General features: G+C 52.6%; 11 protein-coding genes across 11 annotated transcripts; 6 read left to right on the top strand and 5 right to left on the bottom strand.

The window, feature by feature from the left end:
- Window positions 1-973: 973 nt before the first annotated feature.
- On the top strand, window positions 974-3,266 carry J4E79_009469 (uncharacterized protein; the record flags this gene model as incomplete). The annotated part of the gene is made up of 4 exons (XM_049358315.1): window positions 974-1,407; window positions 1,459-2,434; window positions 2,496-2,569; window positions 2,618-3,266. 4 exons carry the CDS (start codon window positions 974-976, stop codon window positions 3,264-3,266), a joined length of 2,133 nt encoding a protein of 710 aa, XP_049207170.1.
- Window positions 3,267-3,922: 656 nt separating this feature from the next.
- On the bottom strand, window positions 3,923-4,582 carry J4E79_009468 (uncharacterized protein; the record flags this gene model as incomplete). Its single annotated transcript, XM_049358314.1, has 2 exons — window positions 3,923-4,000; window positions 4,058-4,582. 2 exons carry the CDS (start codon window positions 4,580-4,582, stop codon window positions 3,923-3,925), a joined length of 603 nt encoding a protein of 200 aa, XP_049207169.1.
- Window positions 4,583-5,982: 1,400 nt separating this feature from the next.
- On the top strand, window positions 5,983-7,164 carry J4E79_009467 (uncharacterized protein; the record flags this gene model as incomplete). Its single annotated transcript, XM_049358313.1, has 1 exon — window positions 5,983-7,164. The coding sequence occupies one exon, from the start codon at window positions 5,983-5,985 to the stop codon at window positions 7,162-7,164; it is 1,182 nt and encodes a 393-aa protein (XP_049207168.1).
- A 242-nt stretch (window positions 7,165-7,406) lies between these two features.
- Window positions 7,407-8,060, top strand: J4E79_009466 (uncharacterized protein; the record flags this gene model as incomplete). Its single annotated transcript, XM_049358312.1, has 1 exon — window positions 7,407-8,060. The coding sequence occupies one exon, from the start codon at window positions 7,407-7,409 to the stop codon at window positions 8,058-8,060; it is 654 nt and encodes a 217-aa protein (XP_049207167.1).
- A 504-nt stretch (window positions 8,061-8,564) lies between these two features.
- Window positions 8,565-9,906, bottom strand: J4E79_009465 (uncharacterized protein; the record flags this gene model as incomplete). Its single annotated transcript, XM_049358311.1, has 2 exons — window positions 8,565-9,572; window positions 9,721-9,906. The coding sequence occupies 2 exons, from the start codon at window positions 9,904-9,906 to the stop codon at window positions 8,565-8,567; spliced, it is 1,194 nt and encodes a 397-aa protein (XP_049207166.1).
- A 1,460-nt stretch (window positions 9,907-11,366) lies between these two features.
- J4E79_009464 (uncharacterized protein) lies at window positions 11,367-13,087 on the bottom strand (the record flags this gene model as incomplete). The annotated part of the gene is made up of 3 exons (XM_049358310.1): window positions 11,367-11,573; window positions 11,627-12,848; window positions 12,900-13,087. The coding sequence occupies 3 exons, from the start codon at window positions 13,085-13,087 to the stop codon at window positions 11,367-11,369; spliced, it is 1,617 nt and encodes a 538-aa protein (XP_049207165.1).
- Window positions 13,088-17,557: 4,470 nt separating this feature from the next.
- On the top strand, window positions 17,558-18,145 carry J4E79_009463 (uncharacterized protein; the record flags this gene model as incomplete). The annotated part of the gene is made up of 2 exons (XM_049358309.1): window positions 17,558-17,683; window positions 17,735-18,145. The coding sequence occupies 2 exons, from the start codon at window positions 17,558-17,560 to the stop codon at window positions 18,143-18,145; spliced, it is 537 nt and encodes a 178-aa protein (XP_049207164.1).
- A 453-nt stretch (window positions 18,146-18,598) lies between these two features.
- J4E79_009462 (uncharacterized protein) lies at window positions 18,599-19,629 on the top strand (the record flags this gene model as incomplete). Its single annotated transcript, XM_049358308.1, has 2 exons — window positions 18,599-18,989; window positions 19,061-19,629. The coding sequence occupies 2 exons, from the start codon at window positions 18,599-18,601 to the stop codon at window positions 19,627-19,629; spliced, it is 960 nt and encodes a 319-aa protein (XP_049207163.1).
- A 307-nt stretch (window positions 19,630-19,936) lies between these two features.
- On the top strand, window positions 19,937-20,468 carry J4E79_009461 (uncharacterized protein; the record flags this gene model as incomplete). Its single annotated transcript, XM_049358307.1, has 2 exons — window positions 19,937-20,137; window positions 20,196-20,468. The coding sequence occupies 2 exons, from the start codon at window positions 19,937-19,939 to the stop codon at window positions 20,466-20,468; spliced, it is 474 nt and encodes a 157-aa protein (XP_049207162.1).
- A 168-nt stretch (window positions 20,469-20,636) lies between these two features.
- Window positions 20,637-22,672, bottom strand: J4E79_009460 (uncharacterized protein; the record flags this gene model as incomplete). The annotated part of the gene is made up of 2 exons (XM_049358306.1): window positions 20,637-22,115; window positions 22,163-22,672. 2 exons carry the CDS (start codon window positions 22,670-22,672, stop codon window positions 20,637-20,639), a joined length of 1,989 nt encoding a protein of 662 aa, XP_049207161.1.
- A 1,806-nt stretch (window positions 22,673-24,478) lies between these two features.
- Window positions 24,479-26,383, bottom strand: J4E79_009459 (uncharacterized protein; the record flags this gene model as incomplete). The annotated part of the gene is made up of 1 exon (XM_049358305.1): window positions 24,479-26,383. One exon carries the CDS (start codon window positions 26,381-26,383, stop codon window positions 24,479-24,481), a length of 1,905 nt encoding a protein of 634 aa, XP_049207160.1.
- Between the last annotated feature and the right edge of the window lie 697 nt (window positions 26,384-27,080).

Raw genomic sequence — 27,080 nt, 5'->3', positions numbered from 1 at the left:
AACGACGCCTTACCTCCAAGACAAGTCCATCTCCATTCCTAGCATCGCACAAAGGAGCCCGGAAGACTACATCGTTCATCATGAGTGCGCGCGTAAGACAGTTGCCAGAGAATCTTTTGGAGGTTCAAAACCAGAAGAGCTGCTGGTGCCGTTCCTCCGACACACCATGGCTATATTTTGCACGCGTCCTCCTGCATGGGGTATCTGGCATATGATCAAAGACGCTAAAGATAGAGAGTCCTTCAACGCAGCATATATCCGCTCCCTCCGATTTGCACCTGGAGACCGCGTCTGCGGGGTTTACGTGGTGACTTCTCGAAACGGCAAGCGTGTTACCTTGACTCTGGATGCACCTGCAAGTTACAGAGGGCCATCTGTTGAGGGTCTTCTTGTAGTTGAAGTCAAAGAAGAAGGAGGCCAGACTACCTTTATCAATCACACGGTAATGTGGCGCGAGAAGGGGAAGGGAAGCGCTGGGGTCTTGGAGGGGAAGTTCGGGAGGTGGATGCATGCTTTGATGGTAAGAGGCCTTGTTGAAGGAGGCGTGCAGCAACTATGTAAGGATATTGAGGATAAGAAGCGAATATGAAGAGTGTGAAATTGCAGGAAATGACGTTCGGTCATGCTACAGTGGGAAGGTACGATGCGACGTTGCCTTGGCACGGCACGACAGCTTTTTATTCGACCACACCTTCCAACTCAAGGCACCAATGTTACCTGGAATACAATCAAAACTGTCCCGATACGGATATATCGGGAGTTTGTGGCAGGGGCCAAGGACGATTGATAGGCTGCGAGCTGTTTCGCCCCAACACACGTGGGTAAGCTGCATCAACCGCCCCCATTTTCGGTTCCCGATGTGGTCGCACCTACCTGCAGCGACATATGCATAACCTGGAAGCTCTTCCGTGGAGTCTCCTTCATCCTCAAGTTCTGGTCATGCCTAATACCCGTTACCATCAGATCTTCCATCATGTCGGGTAGCCTCGAGGTCGCCGCGGGGATCTTCGCGATCATCGGTGTAGCCGATGTTGTTGTACGAATGGGAAGGGAGGTTCATGGATTTCTACGCGACATCGCAGGTGCGCCAGAAGAGATCGACAGACTTTGTACCACCGTCAAAGAGACTGCGCTACTGGCCGAAACCGTGAAACAACTTCTCGATACCCTGGCTTGTCGGAAACAACCCAATGTGACGAATCACATGGTAGCGCTTTTCGAATCTGCGCTCAAGAGCTTGCAACGCGAATTACAAAACTTGAGGATACTAAGCGCGAGATTTAGGAGTGGCGGCAAGACTTGGAGTAGGGTGAAGTACGTTCTAGATGAGCGGAAGATCAGCAAGATGTTCAACAATCTAGAACGGTCAAAGAGTCTACTAGGCAACTCTCTGCATGTTGCAAACAGGTACGTATCTCGTCGCATTATTTTATGACGTTGTTTTGACGAGGCTCCTAGGCAAAGATTAGACGATCAACACCTGGAGCTACTGCAAAGGCACGACACAAACCAAGCCACGTTGATTCAAGGACAAGAACTTCTAGGACGGATGTCGGTCTACCACTACCAGGAAACCAAGCGGACTTCGAAGATCTTGGCAACCACTCACCAAGAGCAAGTGAACGAGCACCGAAAGACCCGCGAAGTCCTATCAGAAAAGATCGGCGATGCCATAGCCGCTGAGTTTGGGAGGTATCGCATACCTCGCGCCGATAGATGGATGAAAAATATCTTCTTCTTCGGTGAACGTCGCGACATGATCATGGCGTATCTACTTCTCGTCAAACCTCATCTAGAAGCAGCGTTCAGAAATCTGCTGATCGATGGTATTGACCGCTTTCCCCCACACTACGTCGACTGGCTGCGGTACGAGTTCGACCACCTTGTAGCATCAGCAGCGCAGGAAGAAGCAACGAGACACAGAGGAACTTCCGCAACATCTTTCGACCGATGGCATTACTCTGAGGAGACGATGCCACATCATTCTAGGGTATCTGGGCGTGCAATTGAAGAGTCGAACACCATTTCAGATACACCAGAGGCAGACTACGCAAACCTCTATCTCAGCGCGCCGGTGATCGCGGGCCAAAGGGCATATACACAAACTACTCCCTTCGGTAGTCTACGTATACAGTCTCCCCGACGAGCGGTCAAAGCCAAGTTCAAACGTCCAAATAACGAGGCCAGTTTCACGTTCACTTGTGGTATTGGCCAGTCAGTCCACGCCATTCACGCCCACTTCCTTCGTAACGCAGCCAATGCGTCGAATCCGGGGCTCTGCGCTCAACTCAGTGTATTCACATTGGCTGAGTCCGAGACGCATTACAACCAGCTTTTTGCATCTGCTGGTGTCGAAGAGATCGACGACGCATTACGGAGAGGCGTCATCTCTCCATATGAGATTAACCGTGAAGGAAGAAATCTATGTCTATATGTAAGCTTTCACCTAGGGGTCTCTAATACAGTGATGAAGGAAGCTGACTTGCATAATTTAGTATGCTGCAGAGAACACACGAGTAGATCTGCTCGACTATTTGGCAACCCAAGGTATTGGGGTATCGAACCTGAAGTAAGCAATCCCAATACCCCGCAGCAACCTTTTCCTAACATCCACCAGCCACGATGTCAGCATAGTCGCAGGTCTCTTCGTGCGCTCAATAGTTGATGACGACCGTGCCCCCTTCGAGAAAACCGTCGATTACATCATCCCCCAAGTATACGAGTCATCTTCATTCCTCTTCGAGACGACAATGAACATGCTGCTCTGGGACTACTACCAAGGACGACCGCGTTCCCTACTACGACAACAAATACAAAGACTGCAGCAAGAGGGTCTCATTTCCGACTCTGTAGTCATGAACGACGACCCGTGGGACTGGCCCTCAGTATCGAGCATCATGGCTCCACTTTTCGAAGTCGACGCTGCGTACATCAACACGATTGGTAGTCTTGGCCGCAACAGGATACAGCGTTGCTACCGCGTTATTGACCATGGAAGTAGTCCAGGAGATCCGGTCGCTGTCGAAGAGATTGCAAATGCGTTGATAAGAGCGGGTGTTGATGTGCATCACCGCGACCATGACGGTCTGACCCCAAGTATGTATGCCAGACGCTGTGGCGCATGGGATGGATGGTGCAGCGCACTTGCGACGAATGGACTGCGTATTGAAGATGTAGTGAGAGAAGAAGATGCGGAATGGCTCTTGGATGAAGGCTGGAGGCATGTTATGAAGGAAAAGCATGGGGAGCTGGCGGTCACGGGGTAGCGGGTACTTATTATCCCTTCTCAATCCTCAGGAAATGGTATTGCAACGACGACATATAGCAGGCAGGTCCACAGTGTTGTCAGTCGCATGTCTGAAGTGAAGAAAACTTCTAGTATGGATGTTTTACAGCTCATGGGGTGATGCAAAGATAGACCAAAAGTAAGGCACATTTGTGCATATATTTGAAGCCCCACGTGTGCAGTTGTACATGCCACTTTGTTCTTCCGCGCAACCTAAACTGGCCTAACTCATTATCCCAAAGATACAGCCTTCCCACAGTTCTGGTTAAATGAAAAGATACGATCTAAAGTAGTAAGTGTAGAAAGAGTGACCGCCAAACTATTCTGACTGCACGTGACCACCTCCAGTGTCAACAGGGAGCATCACCCCCCAAAGAAGCTACTAAAGCCACAACCCGTGCTTGTTATGCAGGCAACGCAGCAGTCGTACGGCGAGGCCGCGTTCACCAAGCTGAGGTCAAAATTGTCTTTGTAATTGCCTTGAATAATTGTCTGTTCGCCTATCGTGACTGGTGCTGGGGTATCAAGCGTCGGAGAATCGAAGTAATCACAAAAGAAATTCCAGAGAGTCTTGCTCTGATCAGATGAGCAGCATATCGAATGCTGGCCTAGAGCCCTACGTGGGATCAAAGTGATCTATCGCAACTCTTCCCTCTCATCCTCTTCGTCGTGCTCAATTTTCACGCAAGGGAACGCGCACTCCATTGATCGTTGCTGCACATAATTGTTAGCAATGTAGTCCTCGTATGTGAACCTCGAAGAATAACATACCCTGCTTCCATTCCCACTCTCCGCCCAGGAACCGGTGTTACACCACGCTTCGGGGTGTGACTTCTTGCTCCCGCCCTCGGTCGCCCATTTCAGCCCATCGTACTCAAAGACCAGTGCGTCTTCGCCATCGGAGCCGTAGATAGTCAACTTGGTGTCATCTAACAGTCCATCGATCTCGAAGATCTGTGTCGCGGAGACTTTCACATACGAGTTGCGCTCCGTCCGGGGTCTCGAAGAAGCGAGATCGACAGTGATTCCGTTCATGTGGTCTTCCAAGCTGTCGACTTGGACGTAGTTGATCTTGCCATCGCTTGCCGAGGCTGGACGGGCAGCGGTCTTGAGTTGCTTGTGGAAGAGGGTGAAGGTGCATTTGTCGGCCAGCGATGTAGCAGACGATGATAGCAATGACTGTGCATCACCGCGGGGAAGAATGCGCGGGGGCTGAGGAGGGAGGACGCGCGCTGCGGATAGCGAGGGCGCAAGGAAGAGAACCGAAGAGAGGATGGCGAAGGTGTTGGTGTGCATCTTGAAGACCTGCTTGCGAATGCTTCTGGTAGTGTTGGCTATCTGTTTTGATGAAGAAGAAGTAGAGTTGATGACGCAGTCAGTCAAGTGAGACAAAGTCGAGCGGATAACCGGATCCAAGACCAGCTGAAAGATGCAAGGGAGAGTGAATGCAGGCACAGAACGCGCTGACGAGCAGGTACTCTTGTACCTGATTAAAGCATAGGAAGATTTCGTTTCAGAGTAACTACGCCGGACTACCCGCTCTTCACCCTGTCTATCTGTTCATCGCTACTATTTTGGTGTGGCGATCCCGCTTGAGTACTCGGACCATGCGGCGGTTGTGCAAGGCTGATATATGCGGGGTTGCGGCACGGTGGCTCAAATAGAGTGCTCTGGCGGCAACGTCAGCGGCAAGCATCCACCCCGTGCAATGAGGTGCATCGTAGAGCCGCAAGGAATGTGGGGGTCTGCAAAGAATGTGTGTTCATGAGGGCGGCGCGGGTCATTGCGCTGGGCAACGTTGCGTGAGATGGGCGGTGCTCGAGGGTCGAGGGGCCCAGGAAATTAGGAGCGGCGCAATGAAGTCATGATCATCGTAGAGATGGCCTTAACATCCTCGAGGCATGCGCATCTTCAAGATGACAGCAGAGGAAGACGAAGATACGTCATATGCACACTGGCTTGGGCTCTTGACTTCGCTGTTTCAAGTCTCTGATGTTTCCTATCCACAACGAAGATCTCTCGTTCTTCAAGAGACTGCAACGTTGTTGCCTGCTTCGTCCAATGTCACTGCGCAAGAAAGCATCTGCGTGTCCACGGCCACATAAGCTCAAAGCTCAGCAAATTCAACATTGTGCGCGCGTGGATGTATTGGCTTGGCCTCCGCGTGTTAAACGCCCTGGTGAGCGCTCTGGAGATTAGCGAAAGAAGGCTGGCAAAGATACCTACGGCTGATGCAAACGAGTCGCTGCGTCGCTTAAAGGAATCAATATCAGTACGTTTGCCAGTTCGAAGCTTCTGTGATCACCCCGGCGGTAGTCATTGAATGCTGTAGGTAAAATTCATATTCAATACGGCTTTCGAGACAAAGCAAGGATATTTGGGTTCGCATGGCGTCTTGTCACAGTGTTGGGCAAGGGTTCAGATTGGCGAGTATTGAGGGCAGCGTCCGTCCCATCTTCACACATCTTTTTGAACAAAGCATGAGTCTTCGAGGTCGGTGAATATGTGCCCAGGTGCGCAACAGTCGCGTACAAATTCAGGGTCCATGGTGTTGGACGTGCGCAGGGGGAGAAAGGGCAATTTCGGGATGCCGAATCGGTAGTCGTGGGGCCGAGCGTCTCGAAGTCTGACGTTGAGCACACAAGTGGAATTCGTCATTCTTCTCAACTAACTCACAGCCAAACATCGCCGTCGCAATGTCGCGCCCCTGCCAGCAACGGCGCGCCAGTGCGGCTGCCAACCGGAAGTCCAGAGGGTCCAAGCCAACCGGACCGCCCCCGATACGACACAAAGCACGGCAAAAGGCGATACACAACGCTCGACGCAGCGAGCGCGGCGGAGCACGTGGCGGGCGTGGTGGAGGCCGCGGAGGAGGCGGAGGAGGAGGCCGTGGTGGCGCGGGACAGGGTGGGCGAGGAGGCGGACGTGGCGGACGTTTTGCGCAGAAGAATGGCAGGAACGAATCGGGCCAAGACTTCATACCTCTCTCCTCTGGTGGCAACAACTTCGAAGCGCTCTACAGGTCCTCACGCAACGACGACTTTGATCTCGACATGGACGGCGACAGTTCTGACTCAGACGCATTCGGCGACGACCTACTCGACGACGACATGTATGAGGCCGAGGATATCGAGATCAACGTACAGGCGCCACTGCCCACGACCGGTCGGGGAAGACAACCACGGGCGCAGATAATGTTTACGGAGGCAGCCGCGGTTGCAGTATACAGGCAGCTCTATTTGCGCGACTACCCACTCAGTACCTTAACCACGCGAGTGCGCTACGGTCTCTACCAGGAGGACACCTCTGCCGATTCCGCCGCATACATCTCCCTCGCACCGTCCACAGCATCTCGCCGATCGAGCGTCATCAGCATCAGCAGCGACACAAGCGAAGAGTCCACGGATGGACCGGCAACACCTGAGTACAATCCGGCACGCGACTACGTCTTCACGTTCGGTATGCACAGGGGCGAGCGGTTCACCGATGTGAATGAAAACTACCTCAGAATGATCGGTGGTCAGCTATACAAATACAGGGACAAGCATGCGGGCCTTTTGGAGGCATTCGAGTACCACAGGCCGGGGCAGGCACGTCTTCGGCCAGACCAGACTCAAACTCAACAGACACAAGCTCAGCTATCGCAGCCACGACAGGCTCCCACACGGAACGCACAAAGGTCTCGATCGAACGCTCTTTCGGCATCAGACACATGGACATTCCACAAAGGCATTCACCTAGGAAAGCGACTACATGACGTACCTGAAAACTATCTACGAACGCTAGAGGGCAATCCCCTGGTCAGAGACGCCTGGCCTGGTTTCAAGCAGGCTCTCCAGGACTTCAATGCCAAGACTGGTAGGAAAGGCCGGGTTTGATCACACACCAGCCGTCCACGGGTACAATAGCTGCTACCACGTGGTGCGCCTTCTACGAGCGTTTGTTGGTGGTCCAAGCGGCAATTTTGGGACTCACCTCATCGGGGCGACCTACAACTTGCAGAACCAGCGCAACCCACTGCCATTACGACCTCTTTGTCAGGATTGCCTGAATCCGCGGGCTTTCTTCGTACTACACACTATAACGTCTGATCCATAACGATACTGCACCTCGCTTCACCATGGTGAGAACCAAGAAACGTGCGCGAGCGGATCCCGAATTGTCGCAGTCTCAGCCGCAGCTTCATACCAAGCGACAGAGGGGCCCGAACGCCATGGCAGCGCAAGCGAAAGAGGAGGCAGACGACACTACTGCGACAGACGATGTGCGATATATGAGAACGCAGCCAAAGGCCCAGGCACCTATCGAAAGCTCCCGAGCCAAGTCATTCCCCAGTCAGACATCCGAAATCATTGACTTGACGCTGAGCGACGAGCTCGACAATGTGTTCCCCGCATATTCGTCCAGGTCAAAAGCTCTCCAGGATCAGGCCGAAGAGCAGCGCCACTCAAAGTATGCTCTACAGAACAAGATGACCGGAAAACTTGGCGAGCGCTCTCTAGGTCAATCCGGCGGCGGGCAGGGTACTGAAATCAGCGAAGGCGAAGAACGATGGGACATTTCCTCACTATCTGCAGATATCCTTGCGCGGCGCCAACAAAAGAAACAGGAGAGGAAGAGGCAGAAGAAGGAGGCGGCCATTGACGTCATAAACGCCCAACGCTCCTATGCGCCGGTCATGTTCACCCTTTCAGAGGCAGTAGCCTTTCTCTGGCAACCCCAGCTAGCGATCACCTACGATCTTCCGACTGGCGACTATGTACCTTGTCAGTAATACTCCTGTACGAATTGTATGTGAGACAAATACTGACGCTCTACATTCATCTTTAGATCCCGTTCATAGATCATACCACCTGGGCGGTATGGGTCGGTACGAAGATACTCGTGTTGCTATGCATACAAGTCTTCCTTATCGTCCTTCCGGCGCTGGTGGACGCGGCCCTCGTGCGAATGACCGTAGGTCAGACCGAACGGAGGCTCACGGTCGCTTCGCTTGATCTCAGGACAACAACACGCGCTGGCCGATTGCGATGAGTAGGAATTGGGTCTTTTCGATTGAATCTTCACCACGGCCGCACTCAGAGCACAAAGATACTCAATCACGGGTATCATGACTGCCTTGGGTCTGGTAACGGTGTGACGCTTCAAAGATGAACATGTTGCTTGGAATGCAGCCCCAAACTTCATAAAAACAATCTAAAATATACACCTCAATTGAACGTACATGTGATGCTTCTAAGCAATCAGTTGAGCCTGCCACAAACAGACAGTAGATGCATCAAGGTGCTATCCACCCTACACAGGTCATGGGCCAGCGTATCCAGGGCTTATGCTCCGTGGGCAGAGCTTCGAAGATTCCACTCATAACATGATGTGTCCAGCCTTTCATATACCAAAATCTTTCCATGTCGTGCATCAAAACGACAAAGTGCGCGTAGATGATTAGTGGCAGCGGATCGCATTGTTGTAGGCGGTCGAGGAAATCATCGCTCATTCGGTAGAGCCATCCAAACGCCACGTGGTATTCACCGTCCTTGCCACCGTAGCGGTTCGAATACATCTCCTGGAGGACGTTCACGCTGAGCACATTGTCGTCGCAATCTGAAGGCTCAGACGCGATGCCGATGTGCTCTTTTAACTCCTGAAGATGCCTTTCGAATTCGAATGGCCCGTCTGTTACTGGTAAAAGCCGACCTTTGTTACGCACTGCCGGCGCATGTGTCTTCGCGAAATTGTCTATCTCGAAGGCGCTGAGTGTCGTGCGGATTCCACGGAACATGACCAGCCACTCCGATCTACCGTGCTTACCGAAAGCAAGGTATTCACCAGCCTGCGGTCCTCTTGCCCAACTGACAAAGCAGATTAGTTGGACAGATTGAAGGACCGCGTCGCAGTTGGCAGGGTTCAGTTTGGCTATCTCTGGAGTGACTAGTGCTAGGGCGCATTCGTAGTGATGGTTTGAAGTAGCGATATAGGATTCTTTGCGGTCTGGTCGGCATGTAGCGAGATGGAGAGCCGTGAATGCGAAGATGAGGTGTAGCACATGTTCGTTCTTGAATGCGATTTCTTCTGTGGATGATTGTACGCGTGCAGCACCGGCAGGCCATGCTGATAACGAGTGACATGTGGTTGTCGTCCAGTGATATGTGAGTTCAATCTCAGATAGTGGAAGGCCGCCGGGTTGTCGTACGCCAGTAATTTCTGGGACGACAATAGACGTTGCTGGGTACTCGCAGCGGACCTGCCGCCGCTTGCAGTTGGTGCAGAATGGCTTGCCTTCGTCGCACTAGGCACGAGATTAGCATGTTGAGCATACTCTTTAGCTTTGTCTTCCTCCAATGAGATTTTGCTGTGTTGTTTGCAAGGATTAAAAGCCATCGGTTCATTCAAAGGAGGTGCCTCAGGTTGCATCGAGACGGTTACATACTACATACCTTGATGCGACGCGTCTTGCAATGAACACATCCAGCCCGCGACTTGCGATGAGACTTCCTCGTTATCTTCGATGCTCTTGGCGTAGCCTTTCCACTGTGCTCGTAGGGAGAGGGCTCCCGTGAATTCTGGATAGACCCTCCCCTCGAAGTTGACGTAGCTTCCGTGAGTGGTGAGTCCTGCTGCATATTGATGTTGCTGATGAGGATTTTGAGACGCCGGATTCAAGCGCGTATTCTGAGCGAGGAACGCGTATTAAGAGAGACGGCAACCGCTAGCGGCATACATGGATGTCATCGCTTCTAGCGTGAACTCCTTCCGCGAGGGCTGCGCAACGCCGCAAGCATCTCCAGCACAGGAAAACTCCGAAAACTGACCTGACTGACCCCTTCCCAACGCGTCACCTAATCAGGAGCTTTTTAGTAGCTAAGCCGCCACCATGAGTGCATCGGCCTTGCATTGACCGTTGCTGATCCGACGCGGGTTCTTCTCTCCGATGTTGACGCTAATGCGCCAGTCCGAGGCTCGTATTCGCTCGTGTTCTCTTAGAATACGCTGTTTTCAGGGACGAATGTCTGGCACACTTGTCGCGCTCCACTTAATACAGCTAAAATAGAAGAAAAGTGCCATGAAAAGCTCTTTCTTGTGCATTGCGCCGAGTTTTACCCAAACTAGCCTCGTCAGCAGTCTGAGTGCACATATAACCTCAGGATGACCCGCTGCTTTGCTCCAAGTTAAGCCATCTTCACATTTTGCTTCGCAAATTCATCTACTAAGTTCCGAATTTTCACTCGAGGGAGACAATCACCATGGGTCAACCCAAGCAGTCCGAGCCCGTCTACTACAAGCCGACCACACCATCATTATCGGCCTCATCGACCCACTCGATACCATCCGTACCACCACCGCCCTACTTCAAATCGAAATTCATCTCTCCGTCCTCCTTCAAATCCGCCGTAAATGCCAAACTCGACAAGCCTGCCGTATCTCTCTTCCGTCTCAGCATTCGTATCTTCCAATTGGCCTTCGCACTCGCATCGGGCATATCCTACGCCATCGAATTGAGCCATGCAACAAGCACTTCGAGGACGGACTTCATATTCGCGCAAATTGTTTTTGGTATTACCCTATTGGTGTTAGTCATCGATAGTGTGACAGTACGCAACTACCGTGTCACTTGGATCCCGGAATGGATCTTGGCGGTCTTATGGATCGCTTCTTTCGGCCTCTTCTATACAATCTATCTAAACGGGAATATCGAGCAGGGGTACCAGAACGTGGATGTGGGGCGGATGAAGAGAGCTGTGTGGTGCAACCTCATTAACGCGTTGCTGTGGATGGGAAGTGCGCTGTTCTCTTCAGTAATGTGCTGCTCGGGAATCAAAGCCACCATCAAAGCAAAGATGGAGAGACGAAGACAGAGAAAGGAGGCAAGGCGGCAAGTACGGGAGGTTAGTCAGATGGAGCAGGGCGCTATTGCCGCATGATATGCAAATCACAGAGCGGGATATAATATGAGAAGAGGACGCATATCGATTACTATTACTAGCGAAGGACATGCATACTTGGTATATAGCAAAATCATCCAACCACCATCATTCCACGTCAATCAAAGCAGCAATTATATACACACGAGAGATCAAATCATCTACTGGGATGATCGGACCTGCTCAATGCGGACGTTGTCATCCTTCTCGTAGCCGGAAGTCATGACGTTCTTCTCAACGTGCTCAATGTCGATGTGAGCGACCTCAGCCTCATCACCATCGAAGATCTTGGCGACCTCCTCAAGAGTCGGACCACGGGTCTCGACGTAGAAGACAGTGACGAAGATGAGCTCGAGGAAGATCCAGCACTGGCTTTGGTTAGTACATGATATATTTCAAGGCTTATTGCTATGTGACTTACGGCGTAGATGGTGTAGAACTTCCAGGTAGGGTGGAGATTTTCGAATCCGAGAGGGTTGACGTATTGGTTGATGGTCAAAGCGATCTGGATGAACAAGTTCATGATCATGAGACCCTTGGCACGAATCTTGAAGGGCAGAATCTCGACAGTGTAGGCGACAAGCAGACCAGACCAAGCCAGAGCGTAAGCGACGGAGAAGATCCAGATCATGGCAATGACGGCCTGACCAGCAGCCTTGCTCTTGGTAGCCTCCTGCTGAGACGAAGCGATGGTCCAAACGATGAAGGTAACGCACATGGCTGCAGTGGCAGAGATGAAGAGCGGGCGACGACCAACGCGGTCAACGAGCAGAGCGCAGGAGACGGAGACGATGAGAGAGAGAATGGTAAGACCACCGTTGATACCGAGCTGGGTGTCAGCGTCTGTGATACCAATGGAGTCGTAGACATCGGTGGCGTAGTAGGACACAAGACCGTTGCCAGACCATTGGGAGAAGAGACCGAGAGATGCGAGTAGCATGAGCCTGTACCTGTTGCCCTTGGTCTTGAAGAAGTCGAAGTAGGTGGAGGTCTTCTGGTACTGGAACTCGAGGCGGAGAGTCTCCTTGATCTCAGCAAACTCGAATTGGACGGTAGCGTTGTTGGCATCGCCGTTAGCGTGGTACTTGGCAAGAATGGCAAGAGCCTCCTCGTTCCTCTCCTTGGCGATCAACCAACGTGGGGACTCGGGGATGAACCAGATAGCGGCCAACTGAATGACGGAAGGAGCAGCCTGGGTAAGAGCGGGTACACGCCAGCACCAGTCGCTTTCAATGCGCTTGGTACCGAAAGTCAACCATGTGCAGACGATGGCACCAACGTTCCACAAACAGTTGTAGACGGCAGTGACACGAGCACGATGCTGAGGGTGGCAGAGTTCGGTAAGAAGCAGGGGAGACGAGAGTTGAGCAAGCGAGTTTCCGAAACCCATGAGGAAACGTCCACCCATGAAGTAGTCGAGGTTCTTAGCAGCGGCCTGGATGGAAGCTGCGACAATCATGATGACACATCCGAAGGTAATGCAGGCGCGACGTCCAAAGCGATCGGCAATGAAGGGAGCGACGGGAAGCGAGGCAATCGAACCGATGGAGTAAAGAGCAGTCAAGAGACCGAGAGTATCTCCCTTTGGGTCACCGAAGAACTCCGTCCACCTGGGCAGAATACGGAGGTTGTTCAACATGGAACTGGGGTGGGTTAGCTTTGGTCACTAGGAGAACAGCAATGGGAAGGCTTACCCATCGTAACCTGTGGTCGCAGAAGCGATACAGATGAAGAAGGCGTAGAAGTAGAGCTTGCGGAGACCGGCGTCGGACCTCCAGTTGACTTTCTTGAGGTGAGGAGCCTCAGCCTGAGCAGCTTCGACGTCGGACCTGCTCTTCGCAACGGCACCCATCTTGGGCGTGAACTTCTGGTAGAGACCCATGGCGTCCGACTCTTAGTCCGTAGACTGCTTGTTGAATCGAAGTAACGAGGGAATGAGTGAAGGTTGGCTTTGAAACACACAACCTTACACTGTCCTGGGCAGCAGGGTATATAAGCTGTTGACTTGTCGGGTTGGGCTGATTGCAGCTGAGCCTGGATAGATTGAACATGTTGGTGCTTCATATATATGCCTCCCGGCCTGCACGATACTATCCTCGCAGAGGACCTTGGCTCCAGAACAACGGTCTAGCGGACCGGTTAAATTCGACTGGAGAAATGTGTGGCACTCTGCGCGGACGACCCGCCGTATGGGGTAGAGTGGGCGGCAAATTGCCCAAAACGGTGGGGTCAAGGGTAGCTTGCCCAGACCCCAAGCTTCGTCTTGCCCATGAACGGATCATCTTGTTACCAGTGTCAAGTCGGCCTCGGCGCGCGGGACGGTCAGCCGTCAAGAACAACAAGAAGCCTAAGCAATGAGGCTCATTTGTCTTGTGATGGAAATGTTGGACCTGGCCTGATGGATGCATACCTACAGTGCGACAAGGCCCGCCAGCCCGGTATGCCCTCGTGAAGCTCACCTGGGCAAGGACAAGCCTCCAGCCGCGACCTTGTTCCGGCTCGGCCATACAGGCTTGACACTTCCGCCAACCTTCTCGAAGGTCGTGATCAGCTGCGAGAGTGTCGCATGCTACGGTTGAATAGATTAACCAGCCACTAACCCCTTACTCTAAGCTCACGACTCCAGCGACCGAGAACGTGGGTCTGACAAGCGCATTTTCAGGGTCTCCCCATAATGATTGGGGCCAGCCTGGGGAAAACAGCAGAGCACGCGGAGCCGAGGTGATGAGGCGTGGTTGGCGGAAAGATGGAGCCGGATTTCCCCAGCCTGCTAACTCGATGATGCCCCGAACACGTGATGGATGGGAGGCACGGGCTAGCGCCGAACGGCAGAACGCTCCTTCGTTCATGGCCAATCCAGCTCAATAACACACTCCGCGGAAACTCCACATCTGCAATGCGATATCCCGCTTTTCTTCTTGCACCGTCAGCGCCTCGAGCCGTTCCCCAGAGGTTTCCCCAGACAGCTTCCCCAGAGATCAACAACAGCTAACGCGCTCCGAGGAGACCTCACGCGATACATTGCAACTGCTTCACCGGGCTCATTTAACACATCCTACCATCGTCTTATTTGATAGCACATGCTGCAAGCAGCACCATCCCTGATTAGCGTCCTGTCAACGTGATTCGGCCACCGTATCAACGGGCGGTCTCGCTTACGCCTGGGCGATGTCTGGGCCAAGCCGCCAACGGGTGGCTGGCTCTTCTTTGAATGCCAATCTTCCAACACTCTTGATCAGCCGAAGACGCCATAAGGTAGATGAGATCTAAGCATCCCGCTGCCCAGCCTGCACCGGCTGAATCACAGCAATTATTGAATGCGTTGCCTGCAGCTTCCCACGGCCCTGAACGCCCTCGACTCCTTCGCGGGATGCTCTGGCCGCTGTGCCCTTCCTTTGGAATCCACAAGAAAGGGCTTGCATGCGCGGCTGATGCGGCAATTGCTTCTTCAATGCTTGTTAGCGATCCCGAACGGGCTTTCAGCAGACTTGGCTACTCTTGCATGCCGTGCCCGCCCGCACCTAAGCAATCTTTGCCTGCGTTGGCATTCTGCCTTATCGAAAAGTCAAGTCTGACTGCATCAAAAGCAGCCATGTCCGATGCATCGCCCAGCATGGTGGGTTTGTGTACATTGAGGGCGCCTAAAGGTCGCGCAATCACATCGCTTTGTTCTGTGGGTTAACTAGCATCACGAGATGGGCAGGGTACTCTGTCGGATCACCCCAGACAATGTGCACGGAGTCAGCCCAAGTATCCACAACGCCCACCAACACCGAATCCTTTGAACCTCGCTTCCAGCCAGAGGAGCCACCAAAGCTGGGAATAGTCTACAGTAATCATGACTATGTGGTGTACCGATGCTGGTTTAGTGTACTCCGACTCCGATCATGCGCAGCCACTCAACGAGATCCCACGCTCGGACCGTCGTAGTTGTCGGGATCTCCAGCCGTTCTTTCCTCTACAGGGGCAGAAATCAATGAATGACCGTTCGAGGCGGCTGCGCGAGCACGAGATCGTTGAAGGTCCTAACCAAAGCCTCCGTCCCGTTGGCCGCCGTCGAACACCACAAGCGCCGCGCCACGAATCGACACAATTATCCTCAGAGCCTTGCCACTGGGGTATTAGGCTAAAAGGCTTCTCATCACGACTCGGTGGCTGCTCTAGTCGAGCCACTTGGTAAAACATCGCAAGAAAGCCAGTTGGGACGGTCAGTGCCGATTCGAGGTGTAATAGTTCGTCGTATGTCGTAGTGATCGGACCCAGTCCTCCATTTCTCTGGTTTAGTGGTATGTGATCGCCGTCCATGGACGTTCAGTCCTCTGTCTTTCACTCATTTGTTACTTCTAATAGACCTGAAAATAGACATGCGAAGAGACTGCCCATATCCTGGGCACAATACAAGAATAGCCTATACCAAACGGCTGCCAGCCTCCGATCTTTCATCGTATCCTGCCCCGACGCATGATATCTGACGATATCGACACGACCTTCGTACAACGGTGTATGATATGTGCCATCTGCAGATGTCCTGCGGCTTTGCTTTTTCGGCCAAGCAAGTATGCGCATCCTGCGACACATCGCAGTGCTCAGAGCATACCGTGTTCTGCGTATCAGCTGGCGCCATGTCTCGTTGTGTGTGCGCCGTTTGTATACCCGCCGAGCGTTGAGCGCGAATACGTCGGGATGCTGAGCACAACACACCCCCATATCTTGGGTGCACGCATCTCAATCAGATATGCCTCATGCTGACCGTCAGCTCGCCATTGATCTTGACAAGGAAATATGAGCTGCATTGTTCCGAGTAGGACCGCGTTCATTTCATTTCTAAACGCTGTGTCGACACCTATACGCCGGTAATCGGACCGAGAAGTAATATCATGGCCATATTTCGCTGTGTCAATTGATCGGCCTTCTGACCTTACGCACACTTTCCGGCGAATGGGTATTGTATTTGTTAACCTTTGTTGTATATGTCACAAAACTGCGAACAAGGACTACAGTCTCGGGGACCCCGTCGAATCCACGCTTTTGGGTCAGACGCCACGTCCACGAATTACAGGTTATTCGCGCACGATAGACCTTCTCAGCTATCTAAGACAGACACCAAAGCATCCGGGAACTCAGTCTTTTGCAGGACGACATGTTGTTCTCAAGTCGAAGCAACGAGGCAAGAGGCAATGCCGAGAATAATGCTGCAAGCCACGACGGATGCTGAGGAGGAGCGTCCTTAGCCCAAACACTGTATTGGTTGGGTGCGCTTACCAACTGTGCAACTCCCATCCATTGCCTCTCCAGCTCGGTTTCCCCAATGACGAGGACAAGGTTGTATGCGCGCGCACTGTTTGTATGCGTCAATTTGCAGACAGGAAAACGAGATGCTCACTAAGTCGCAACAGCTGATCATAGGTTTCTAGTTGATGATGCATACCGACGAACGAAGCGCTCATATTACGAGACTTGCGCACACCACAGACACGGACTACAACGAACTGCAGACACGGGACTGCTGGAAGAGTTGTACCCCACCACAACTGCGTCTTAATCGTATCGCGTCCGCCAGACTGAGTGGTGTGAACAGTCATCACTATGGTAGTCGTTGATGAGCTGGGACTGTTGGAAACGATGAAACCCTTCGTTGAACGTCAGGCCTTGTGCGTATGGGCTCCAATCGAAGAGGCTACCGTGTTGCGCGTGATGGCTATGCAGGCAGCGAGTGCAGGTATCGTTGAAAATGAGACAGAATCTGGACCTAGTGCCGGGCTTGCGCTCTGTCGATATGTACGGAATGGGAAACTTTCCATGGTTGACAGAGGCGTAGGGCAGGCGATGCATGCAGCATCTACCTAGGCACTCAACAACGAGGGAATTCTTTGCCCACCTCGTAGCTTGCCAGCAGTTTGAGGCATTGCTAAACATCATATTCATAGGTGTATATGGCTTCCGTCAGCTTTTTGGCTGTCCAGAGACGTGAAGATGTTCTTTCATCGTCTTGGTCAGCTAAAGTGGGTCCATTCGCGTTCCGTGGAGTAGCCGCCGCAGTTCGCGTCATCCATGGATGACTTTCCGCGTGCACGCGCCGTCATCCTTCGCATTGCATAGCCACACTCGCCCAATAGTCTCTTGCGCCCAGGACGTTGCGACCACGATCAGCAAAATGTGGAGCAGTAGCGGTTTGATACGAGGAAAGAAGTCTTGGGGCCGCGTCTGAATTCTTGGGTGTGCCACCGAAGACGCGCAGTTGACGTCCTACACCATCCAACTTAGCAACAACACACTTCGGTCCCTATCTACTCCACGTTCGCTTTTCGCACACACCTTCGTTACCAGTAGACATTGCATCATCTATCGGATCATGTTTGCGAAAACAGGCCTTCTTCTACTGACTGCAGCGGCGGGAGTGGTAAGAGGCGACTTCATGGTCTACACAGAACCGCCAATTCCCACGTCCGCCATTCCAACCTTCGCCAATCCATCCGATGTACGTTGAGCGCGAACCTGGGAGTCTACCGCTGTACTGACAACTACGCAGGCCCAGAGCTGGACCACCTCCGTCTTCCTCAACGCGCAAATAGCGTACGGTCGCTTCACGGAATCCCTCGGCGAGCCCTACCAGTCCTCTCTCACGTCCGCGCGCTCCGAAATCGACGCCTTTGTCAGCACCGCCTCGAATTACAGCATCCCGGCTGAAGTCACCATGGCGGATGAGACCCCCACATACTTCTCCAAGCCAGATTGGTATACAGCCCTGCCGAGTGCGGCGAGGTCGTTCAAGGAACAACAGGTCAGCGATCAGTTCAGCATCGTGAGGAACGTTATTGCGGCGAGGGCTACCTCTACGACGGGTTCCGAGGGAGCCGCGATGCCGACTGCACTTGCTGGACAGTGGCTGGGGGCTGAGTTCGGCGTCATGGCTGCGGCGGCTGCGGCCGCCTTCTTGTGAGGAACACAGGAATTTGACCATGGGTAGATCGCATTTACACGAATAGACTTCTAGACTGCAATTGTACCCAGGAGGTACGCGTCAAGACTATAGATCATGCTATACAATGGATATATGGCGCGAAGAATGCCAATGAACGCACCTGTGCTCCCAAGGTGCAGTCAATCTGGAGTCCATCTACCATGTAATGCACTGATCAGCGTAAGCAAGCCAGAGACGCAACATGCTAGCACATCAAGCCAAGTTGACGTACGCCCGTCGAATCCTTTGTGAAAAACACACCAATCACGCATGTCGCTATACGCAGATGACCCACTTCTGACTATGCATTCATGGCGACAATGGCATGCCAATCTAAGGGGGACAGTCTATAAGAGGGCATACAGAAGATCCAAGGAGACATGAAGCAGCCAGACTTACTCTAGCAACAAAGAGTCCATCCGTCTTTCCACAATGTCGACTTCCGAGCCAACCCACACACCACAACTCCGTCCTTTCTCAGTCCACGTCCACCCCATTCCTCCGACCGAACCAAAGACATGTGCATACGAGCGCCGCCATTCCAACTCTGCCAAGTGCAACAACGCCTTGGTCTTCATTGGTGGGCTGGGCACTGGTCCGCATACAACCCCCTACCTAGGACCTTTGAATGACGCATTGGAACGCGCGAGGTTGAAAGATGGAAACTGCGTGCAATATAGTATCTGGGAGCTGAGAACGCGGAGCAGTTATACAGGTTTCGGATATGGAAGCTTGAAGGAGGATGCGGAAGACTTGAAGGAGTTGGTGCAGTATCTGAAAGAGATTGGGAAGGAAAAGGTTGTGTTAACTGGAAGTTCAACTGGTAAGTTGATGCTGTCCTACCAACGCGAAATGCTCTTCTTCGGGTTCTGCTAGTTACTGACGATCAAGAAGGATGTCAGGCCATCATGACATACGCAACTACACTGCCAGTGCCTCCCCCGGTTGACGGCTACATCATGCAAGCCCCAACTTCAGATCGCGAAACAGCGGGACTGCTCATGCCACAAGACCTCCTCTCCGCCAGCCTCAAGCACGCCGAATCTCTCATTGCTAAAGGGGAAGAAAAGACTATCATGCCTAGCTCCTTCATCCCACCCATCATCACGTCTCCGGTAACGGCATACCGCTGGCACTCCCTAGTCTCTGTGGGAGGCGACGACGACTTCTTCTCTTCCGATCTACCAGTTTCCGCTCTCCAGTCCACATTCGGCAAACTGGATAAGCCGACGTTGATTCTGATGTCAGAGAAGGACGAGATGGTTCCTTCGACCGTGGACAAGGGGGCCTTGCTGAAGAGATGGGTTGACACGATTCCAGATGGTCTGGCGAACAGGCAGTGTCAGGTTATTCCATTTGATGCTGATCATGAGCTCTCTGGTGATGAAGCAATGCGGTACTTCATCGAGACGGTTGTCAAATTTCTCGAGGGAATTGATGCGGCATCAGTTGGACAATCATGAAGATAGTCACATTGATAAATGTTATCTCGAGATCTCTCTTCGCTAAAGCACAACACCATTCATTTCACCCTTGCTCCTCGTCATGGTCAAAATGACGTCAGTGGCCCATCTGCAACCCACCCACCCATTCATCTCACTTTCCCGTCGCGCATGCGCGATGTAGCGACCCCGCTATGTCATGCATGCCGTTTTCCAGGTTTCTGGTTCAATAAATACACCATTTAATCGCTAATGTTTGGTCTATGTTTTTTCTTTTGACGATACCCAACATTTTCGCCAACCTTGTTACGCTACCAAAGCGCTCGAAATGGGTATACCGTACTCCCGCCAAATCAACGCTGCGTTCGAACAAGTTACGCCTCTTGTAGCGGCGGGCTTCAAAGTCCTCCGTACAACCCGCGATATCTCGATCTTGCTCGCCGTCATCCAAGTTCTTACCGTTATCCTCCTAGGATTTATTCTCGTCGCGCTCGTCTTACTGCTATACTGCGTGAATCCGGATCTGGAGGTTCGTCGTTCCTTCTAGGATATCGGAGCTGATGGATTTAGATGCTAACACTATGTAGGAAGAAAGAAAAGCCATCGTCACGCCATGGCTCCGGTACTTCGCTGGTATAACGTTATGGTCGATATTCAAGACCTTGTTTTCTACGTTGGTCGTGATGGGGCTTGCAGCGGCGGCGACATGGCACTTTTTCGTGGCGAAGCAGTGGGTGGAGGATGTGGAGTACGACGCAAATGTCGATGCTGATAAGGCGTTGTCGGATTTGGATGGAGAAGGCGAAGTCGAAGGTGGCAGCAATGCAGCAAAGAAGGGGAAAGGTAAGGGGAAGAAGTGAGAAGAACGTTGACTGAAAGTGGCAGTAGTATTGCTTAATTGAGAAACCCTTTGTTGACAAGAAGACTACGCCGCACCTACTTGACTACCGTAAACATTACATGTGTGACAATGAACACAATACTCGCCGGTATGTCTCCGATCGCCACATCAACATGTTAAATAGACCTCATAACACCCTCTTCCTCGCACTAAACCCCTCACTATCAAGCAGCAACAGCGCAAACAAACCGCCCATAACCGGTCGAGCCTTGAAGTCAATACCAGAAGGTTGTGTCCCATCATTCGTCTGATAGAGATCGGTAAAAGGATGGGAGTTAGGTGTCTCATTCACCCACTTCGCCAGATCCCCAATAAACATATCTCTCGTATCCTTACTCGCTACCGCAGCACAGAATACCTCCCAATCGGACTTCGTGTAGTAGGGATTTCGCGTATCGAGGGGTACGCCATACTTTTCCTTGATGGTGGGGTAGAAGGCAGATTGTATATCGTAGATTTCTTGGGGCACAAGGTTGAGCCCAAGGAGACGGTCGTTGTAGAGGTTATATAGCAGGCCATGGGTGGTCTCGTTTCCGTAGTTGAGGATAGAGTGAGGCGGGTTGTCGGCCTTGTTGATGCCTAGATCGATCCAGCGGGTGATGTAGCCGTGGGCAATGGCTGTGTAGTTGTCTGCGTCTGCTGTTTCGCCGATGATGCGCGCCATTTGGGACATGGCTTCGAGGCCGATGATGCCTTTCAGTGCGAGGTTAGTTTGGTTGGCGAGTGCGCCCGCAAAATCGTCGGTAGAGAGTTGATCGGCTGGAAGGAGGCTTTCTTCTACAAGATATTCGGTCCATTGCTTTAGAATGGGGTAGTGTTGGGTGATGTAGTCGGTGTTGCCTGATAACTGGACGTATGCGAGCATCATGAACATGTGGTTGCCGCATTCTTCCAGCGGCATATGTTCGTCCAGACCGTCTGGGTGGCCGGTAGCGTTGGGGTAGTGCGCTCCAAGATCATGGATAGCGAACTTGTTTGGATAATGGCCGCTCTCCTGGTTCTCGAAGTGCGGGTCAAGCAACAGCTTGACTAATTCTGGGTTGGTATAGTAAAAGATTGGGGTAGCAGGGTAGATGACGTCCACAGTCTGCATGTTTCCGTTGGACGAGATCTCCTTGAGAAAGAGGTAATGCTCGTCCTGAGTACCGACAAGCTGAGTGGCACCGAATGCCTGACGAGCAGCTAAGCTAGTCAGGATAGCGTAATCATCTCCTGCAGCTGCTTTGGAATCCTTAGAGATCTTGTCGTCGAGCTCCGTAGAGAGTCTGTTGGACTCCTGGTAGTCTTTGTAGAAGAAAGAAAGGGCGGCGAGATCGTCCTGGAAGTAGCTTTTCCAAAGTGATGGCACGTTCTTGAGGCCGTCTGCGCCCAGAAACTGTATAGCGTCGTCTTGACATAGACCGATAGTATAAAGCTGGCTTTTCACGTCAGACCCGACGGAACCCATGTTTAGAGCGTATCCAAACACGGGCCATTCAACGTTAATTGGTCGGAATTCGGAGTCTTCCGCGTTGTTGAGGCTTCCATCATTGTCAAAAGCATCGCGGACTTCAGAGTCTGCTCCGGACTTGTGCGTAAGACCTTCGACTGCTTCGGTGGAATAGTACTGCTAAAGTCAGATCATGTTTCCATGCCTTTTGGTGGACTGATTACCCAATTACCCCACTCTGCGCGGTCGTTGACCTCACTCAAAGACTGTTGGTTTTGCTTCCAGATCTTGTGATAGCCGATACCATCTGATGTAGTACCGTAACTCCACTCAGCTACAGCAGCAACATCACCAGACGTCCATTCTATCCGCATGTCAACATCAAGCGCACGTTTAGAAGGAAGTGACAAATGCTCACCAGCACTGATATCTGTATAAATCTGCACATCATGAGAAGAACCGTCTAGCGACGAGACCTCGACATCCATGTACGAGAAAATGAGAGATTGACGCTTGAAGTCATTTGGAGTCAGTGGTGACATGAATGTAACCTTGAGCTGAACGGTATCGCCTGCGGTAATGGTGAAGATGCTCTTGGTCGACGTATATTCGTATGATGTCTGATTAGCGAAATCGTTGTAGCCGTCGGGTTTCCCCATCCAGACGAAGGTATTGCCATCGACTTTAACCAAGCCAGTCCATCCTAGAATCTGGCCACTGCTTGGTGTCAACATGTATCCAACACATAGCGTCAAGAGGGATCTTACGTCCAGAATGATGGCCACTGGCCTGGAAGATAGCCCCCATTTCCCCCATCACTACCTGCAGGGAACCACGTGCTCAAATATGGACTCTTAACGGCCAGTGGTAGGGAGGGCGGACGGGCTGGAGTGAAGGTCGAGCCAGATTGTGCAGTAGTAGTAAGAAAGAAGGTGCACAGCACGCTAAGAATGGGAAAATACATCTTCAAGGATGCAAAATATTGATACCGGGCATGCGCGCAAACTCGGAGTAAGATGGAAAACGAAGTTTATATAGACACGAAGTCCCGAGTCGATCTTCCTTTGGTATTACCACGTGCTCCCTGCAGCTAGCAATGAAAGATGCATGCACCGGTGCGTGAAAATGGCCATTTCGTTTGTCAAAGGGGCCGTGATGTTTGTTGACAGCTTCACCCGTTCTACGGTCAGCACTAGCTTGGATTTAACGTTCAAGTGACGATACAAATGTCAGGAAGAGTTACCGGCGAACCTAAACAGCATGGGCGAAGCGCCGAACCTTTTTGATATTACACCACATGATGAAACTTTAGTGTCACCTTACATTGTAGGCAACAAGTCCATGAAGCTCACTGACAAGGCTTTTTATCGGTGGCCAAGACTCTTGGCTACTTCGGGATATGCGGTGGTTGACCGCATCCGCAGAGGCACGCCTGACGTGCATCATAAGGTTATGCCAGGCTAGCTAGCGTCTGTGAGTACAAGGCTGATCAGTCCTCGAGACATGATGTCGGACTCCTGGTAATCAGTCGGGGAAATCAGGCGACCTTTTTCATTGCACTCCACGAGCGTCAAAACGAGGCCTTGCCTGATTTGGTAGAGCATCCACCACGCGCAATTAGAGGCGCTAAACAACGGTTTGCTTCCAGGACGGCAGGAGTGGCGACGTGAGTTGGCGCTGGCAGATTCACGATCCTCGTGATGCGACTGCTGCGGTGTTGATGAGCGACGAAGCACCGGTGTCCAGTAGTAGAGAGTACAAGTGACGTTGAACCGCGGGTTTGGAAGGAGTGGTACTTACAGTACACGAGCGCACTGCTAGCGTTGTAACCGTTTGGATAGGGAAGGAGCTAAAGCACTCGCAGCGCAAAAACATATGTGGGTGTGAGATACCCGAGAAGAGCCAGCCACGATAGCGCAACGCCGTCCGTGCTTGGAGCAAAATGTGTGGATGCGACGGAACGTGTGGGTGTCGTACTGCGGGGAAGGCGTGCGCGGATCCGGAAAGTGCCATCGACATGCTTGCAGGTTCTGTATCTGGGGTTACCACCGGTCCAACGCGGTAGCACGAAGACCACGACTGTAGGTCTTTTGGACAACGTTGCCACGTTGTGTACGTTAGCTGTCAAGTACCATGTGAGCACAACGATCATGAGACAGACAAGGCTTGTAAGTAGTGACGATACATTGCAGAAAGCTCATAAAAGTATGAGGTCGTATAAGCTGCTGATAGTCGCCTGCGGGCATCACAAATAATGGAGTCTGTGGTGAAAACCACGCTCATCTGGGAGCCAAGTAAAGTACAATGCATCATAAGGCCATCCATCCTTTGACCCAACCATTGATAAGAAAACGCCGGGAAGACCAGGATCATGAGTGGAATAATAGTGCAGGGTATCCAAAAGCCAACGGAAGTGACTGAATCGCAGAATGCCGGATGATAAGCGAACACCAAATATGAGCAAGAAAAAACGCAATGCAAACCGGGTATCCAAGGCCTGTCCAACACCAAACGTAACTCGTACAAGAAAAATCATCAGCTCATGACTCCGCAACCCAAGGGCGAGCCACGTGCTCGAAGCGTTGCTCGCAGTCGCGCAACAATGCGCACTCTAGGATATCATGGACGTTCCAACGCTTTTCAACGTCAGCCTCAAGGCAACCCCTGACCAATGCGAGGGCGTCGTCGATGTTGCCTGCTTGGGCCGACTCTGCGTTACGTATGAGGTCCGCGTCCCATTCGCAGTTCTTGATCTTCTCAATCGTCTTGATGTCGAGGCCGTCGTTGAAAGGTAGAGTCGCGGTGAGTAAAGCGAAAACAACTACACCAAACGCCCAGATGTCCGCCGCAGGTGAGAATACAGGTCCAGGTGTATTGAACAACTCAGGAGCCGCATACTGTAGGCTACCAGCGATAGAAGTACTAGTCTCCGCGGGGCCTATGTTCTGGTTGTCACCGATCGAGTGTGGCTCGGGACCATCGCGCTGGTCGCTGACAATGAAGTCTGCCATGCCGAAATCGCAAAGAAGAAGATCGCCGCCGTCTTTTTCAGCGTCGTTTACAGTCATGTCGAGAAGACAGTTCTCAAGCTTGATGTCGCGATGTACAACCTGGACGTCGTTGTGCAGGTAGCGCATGGCTGACGCTAGCTGATAGGCATAGCGCTTCACCAAATGAGCTGGTAGTCCGCTCTTCTTCTGGCGGCGTGTGTCGCGGATCAGATCGAAGAGAGTCCCGCCCTTGTTCAGCCTGGTGATGCAGAAAGTGGCATAGTCGGTGGTGTATACCCTGAGGAGTGGAAGAATGTATGGGTGCCGTAGGAAGCGCCAGATCTCCACCTCGTGGTCGAACTGTGTCTGGATCTGTTCGTTCTCAATCTCAGACTTGTCCTGTTGCAGCCTGCGCACAATCTTGACAGCATCGATGACAGGTTTGCCGTTCTCCATGCTTGTAACTTCCTTCACGACGCTGAAGCCACCATAGCCAATCTGTTTTCCAATAATGTACTCGCTGTCATAGCCAATGCCTTGGCCTTCGTCGTCTGGCTCGGGCGCCTTGATTGGGGCCTCGGACGCCTTGTAACGCGCCAGGAAGGAGGCAGCCGGCGACATGGACGACAGAGAACGGCCGGAACGGGCAGACGATCGACGGCTAGTCCTCTTCACACTGCCGTCTTCGCCGATCTCCGATCTCCAGCTCTTGGTCCGAGGTGGGCCGCCGCGGCGCGGAGAGGGCGAGAAGAGGGGAAACTCCATGGGGGAGGTGGCAGGCATTGGCGAGAGCATGTACTCGGACGGCGCCTCGAGAGGTGTTTGCGCCTCGTCTAGCGGCGGCGAAGCGGTAGTATCAGACGTCAAGGATGCGACTTGGTCGCGGTACTCGGTGTCGTTTGCCAGGTCATCTACGGTGGACTGGACGAGTGGGTATCGGGACTCTCCAACGCGGTACTGCATGTTGCGGCGCATGGTGTAGGGCATCTCCATGTAGTCTGGCTGCGAACCATCCGAGTAGCTTCCATTTTCGGGTGTGCGTGAATGCGACTGCCGTGAAGACTTGGGCACGGGCACGCCCAGGCCAACGCCCTCTCCCGTGTCGAGCCGGACTTCATTGTTGAAGCTGATGCTCGTCTTTCGCTGCCTGAATTTGGCTACAAAATCCTCGTCACTTCCGCTGCTGCCTACAGCCAGGGAGCCCTCATCGTCGGACTCGGCGCGCGAGTCGGCGCCATGGTGGTCACGCGTAGGGAAAGAGGCGCGCGAGATGTTCTGCGGTTCTGCAGCAGCTAATTCGGCGGTTAGCTGGGACTGGCCATGGTGGTTGTGCGGGGACTGTTTACGGGCTAGAGGCGCGAAAGATGCAAAGGTGGAAGCGACGGGTTTGTGGGGAGTCGAGGTGTCGAGTTTGAGCTTCTGGAAAGTGTGTGAGGGTTCTGAAATTGGGGCCATTAAACCGGTTCACAGTGAGAGCAAACCTCTTTTTACACCGGCGAGGGGGTGTATTAATGTGTGCGGCGATCGTGGGGTGAGTCGCGCGGCGAAGGGCGAAACCGGGAAGTAAAGTAATAAGATTATGTTCGGGCTTGGTGACAGCGGAGTGCTAGCGGTACGAGGAAATTGCACGCGCGCCGAGCCACGGTATGCCTGGGGAAATTACTCGGGGTGGCAATTGAATGATGGATCTGGGGTGTAGTTGATTGAGGAGAAGGGCAGAAGTGGGAAAGGAGGACATAGTTCTTTGTCCAGAATATTGCTTCTGGTCCTCCGCTCGGAGCCTCCCCCACGCATGTTGTTAATAGGCGGCCGTCAGCGGAGGCGCGGGCGCAGAGGCACGTGAGCGGCCGTGAACCAGCCATGCAGTTATGCGCGCCTATGGGACGCGTTCGCAGGGTAATCTGCTGCTTTTGCGCATAGCGAGTGGGTGCTCGGTGAAGATTGTGGGCAGTCTAGCGTAGTAGGTGTGCTGGATGATCCATGGGATAGCAGATAGCCAAGCAGCCGTCGCCGCATCGCGACGGGTAGAGGGCGAGGAGAGCGGCTACCCCGCACAGAGGCTCTGCAGCGAGCTGCGCAGCACCATGGCTTCATTCATGAGGTTTGGCAGGCGGTGATAACAGTGACAGAGGACGTGGGGCGCGTCCGACAG

Source organism: Alternaria viburni (genome assembly GCF_023758015.1).
Source record: "Alternaria viburni strain BMP 2772 chromosome Unknown scaffold_25, whole genome shotgun sequence".
Classification (NCBI taxonomy): domain Eukaryota; kingdom Fungi; phylum Ascomycota; class Dothideomycetes; order Pleosporales; family Pleosporaceae; genus Alternaria; species Alternaria viburni.
This window is presented reverse-complemented; position numbering and strand designations above follow the sequence as displayed.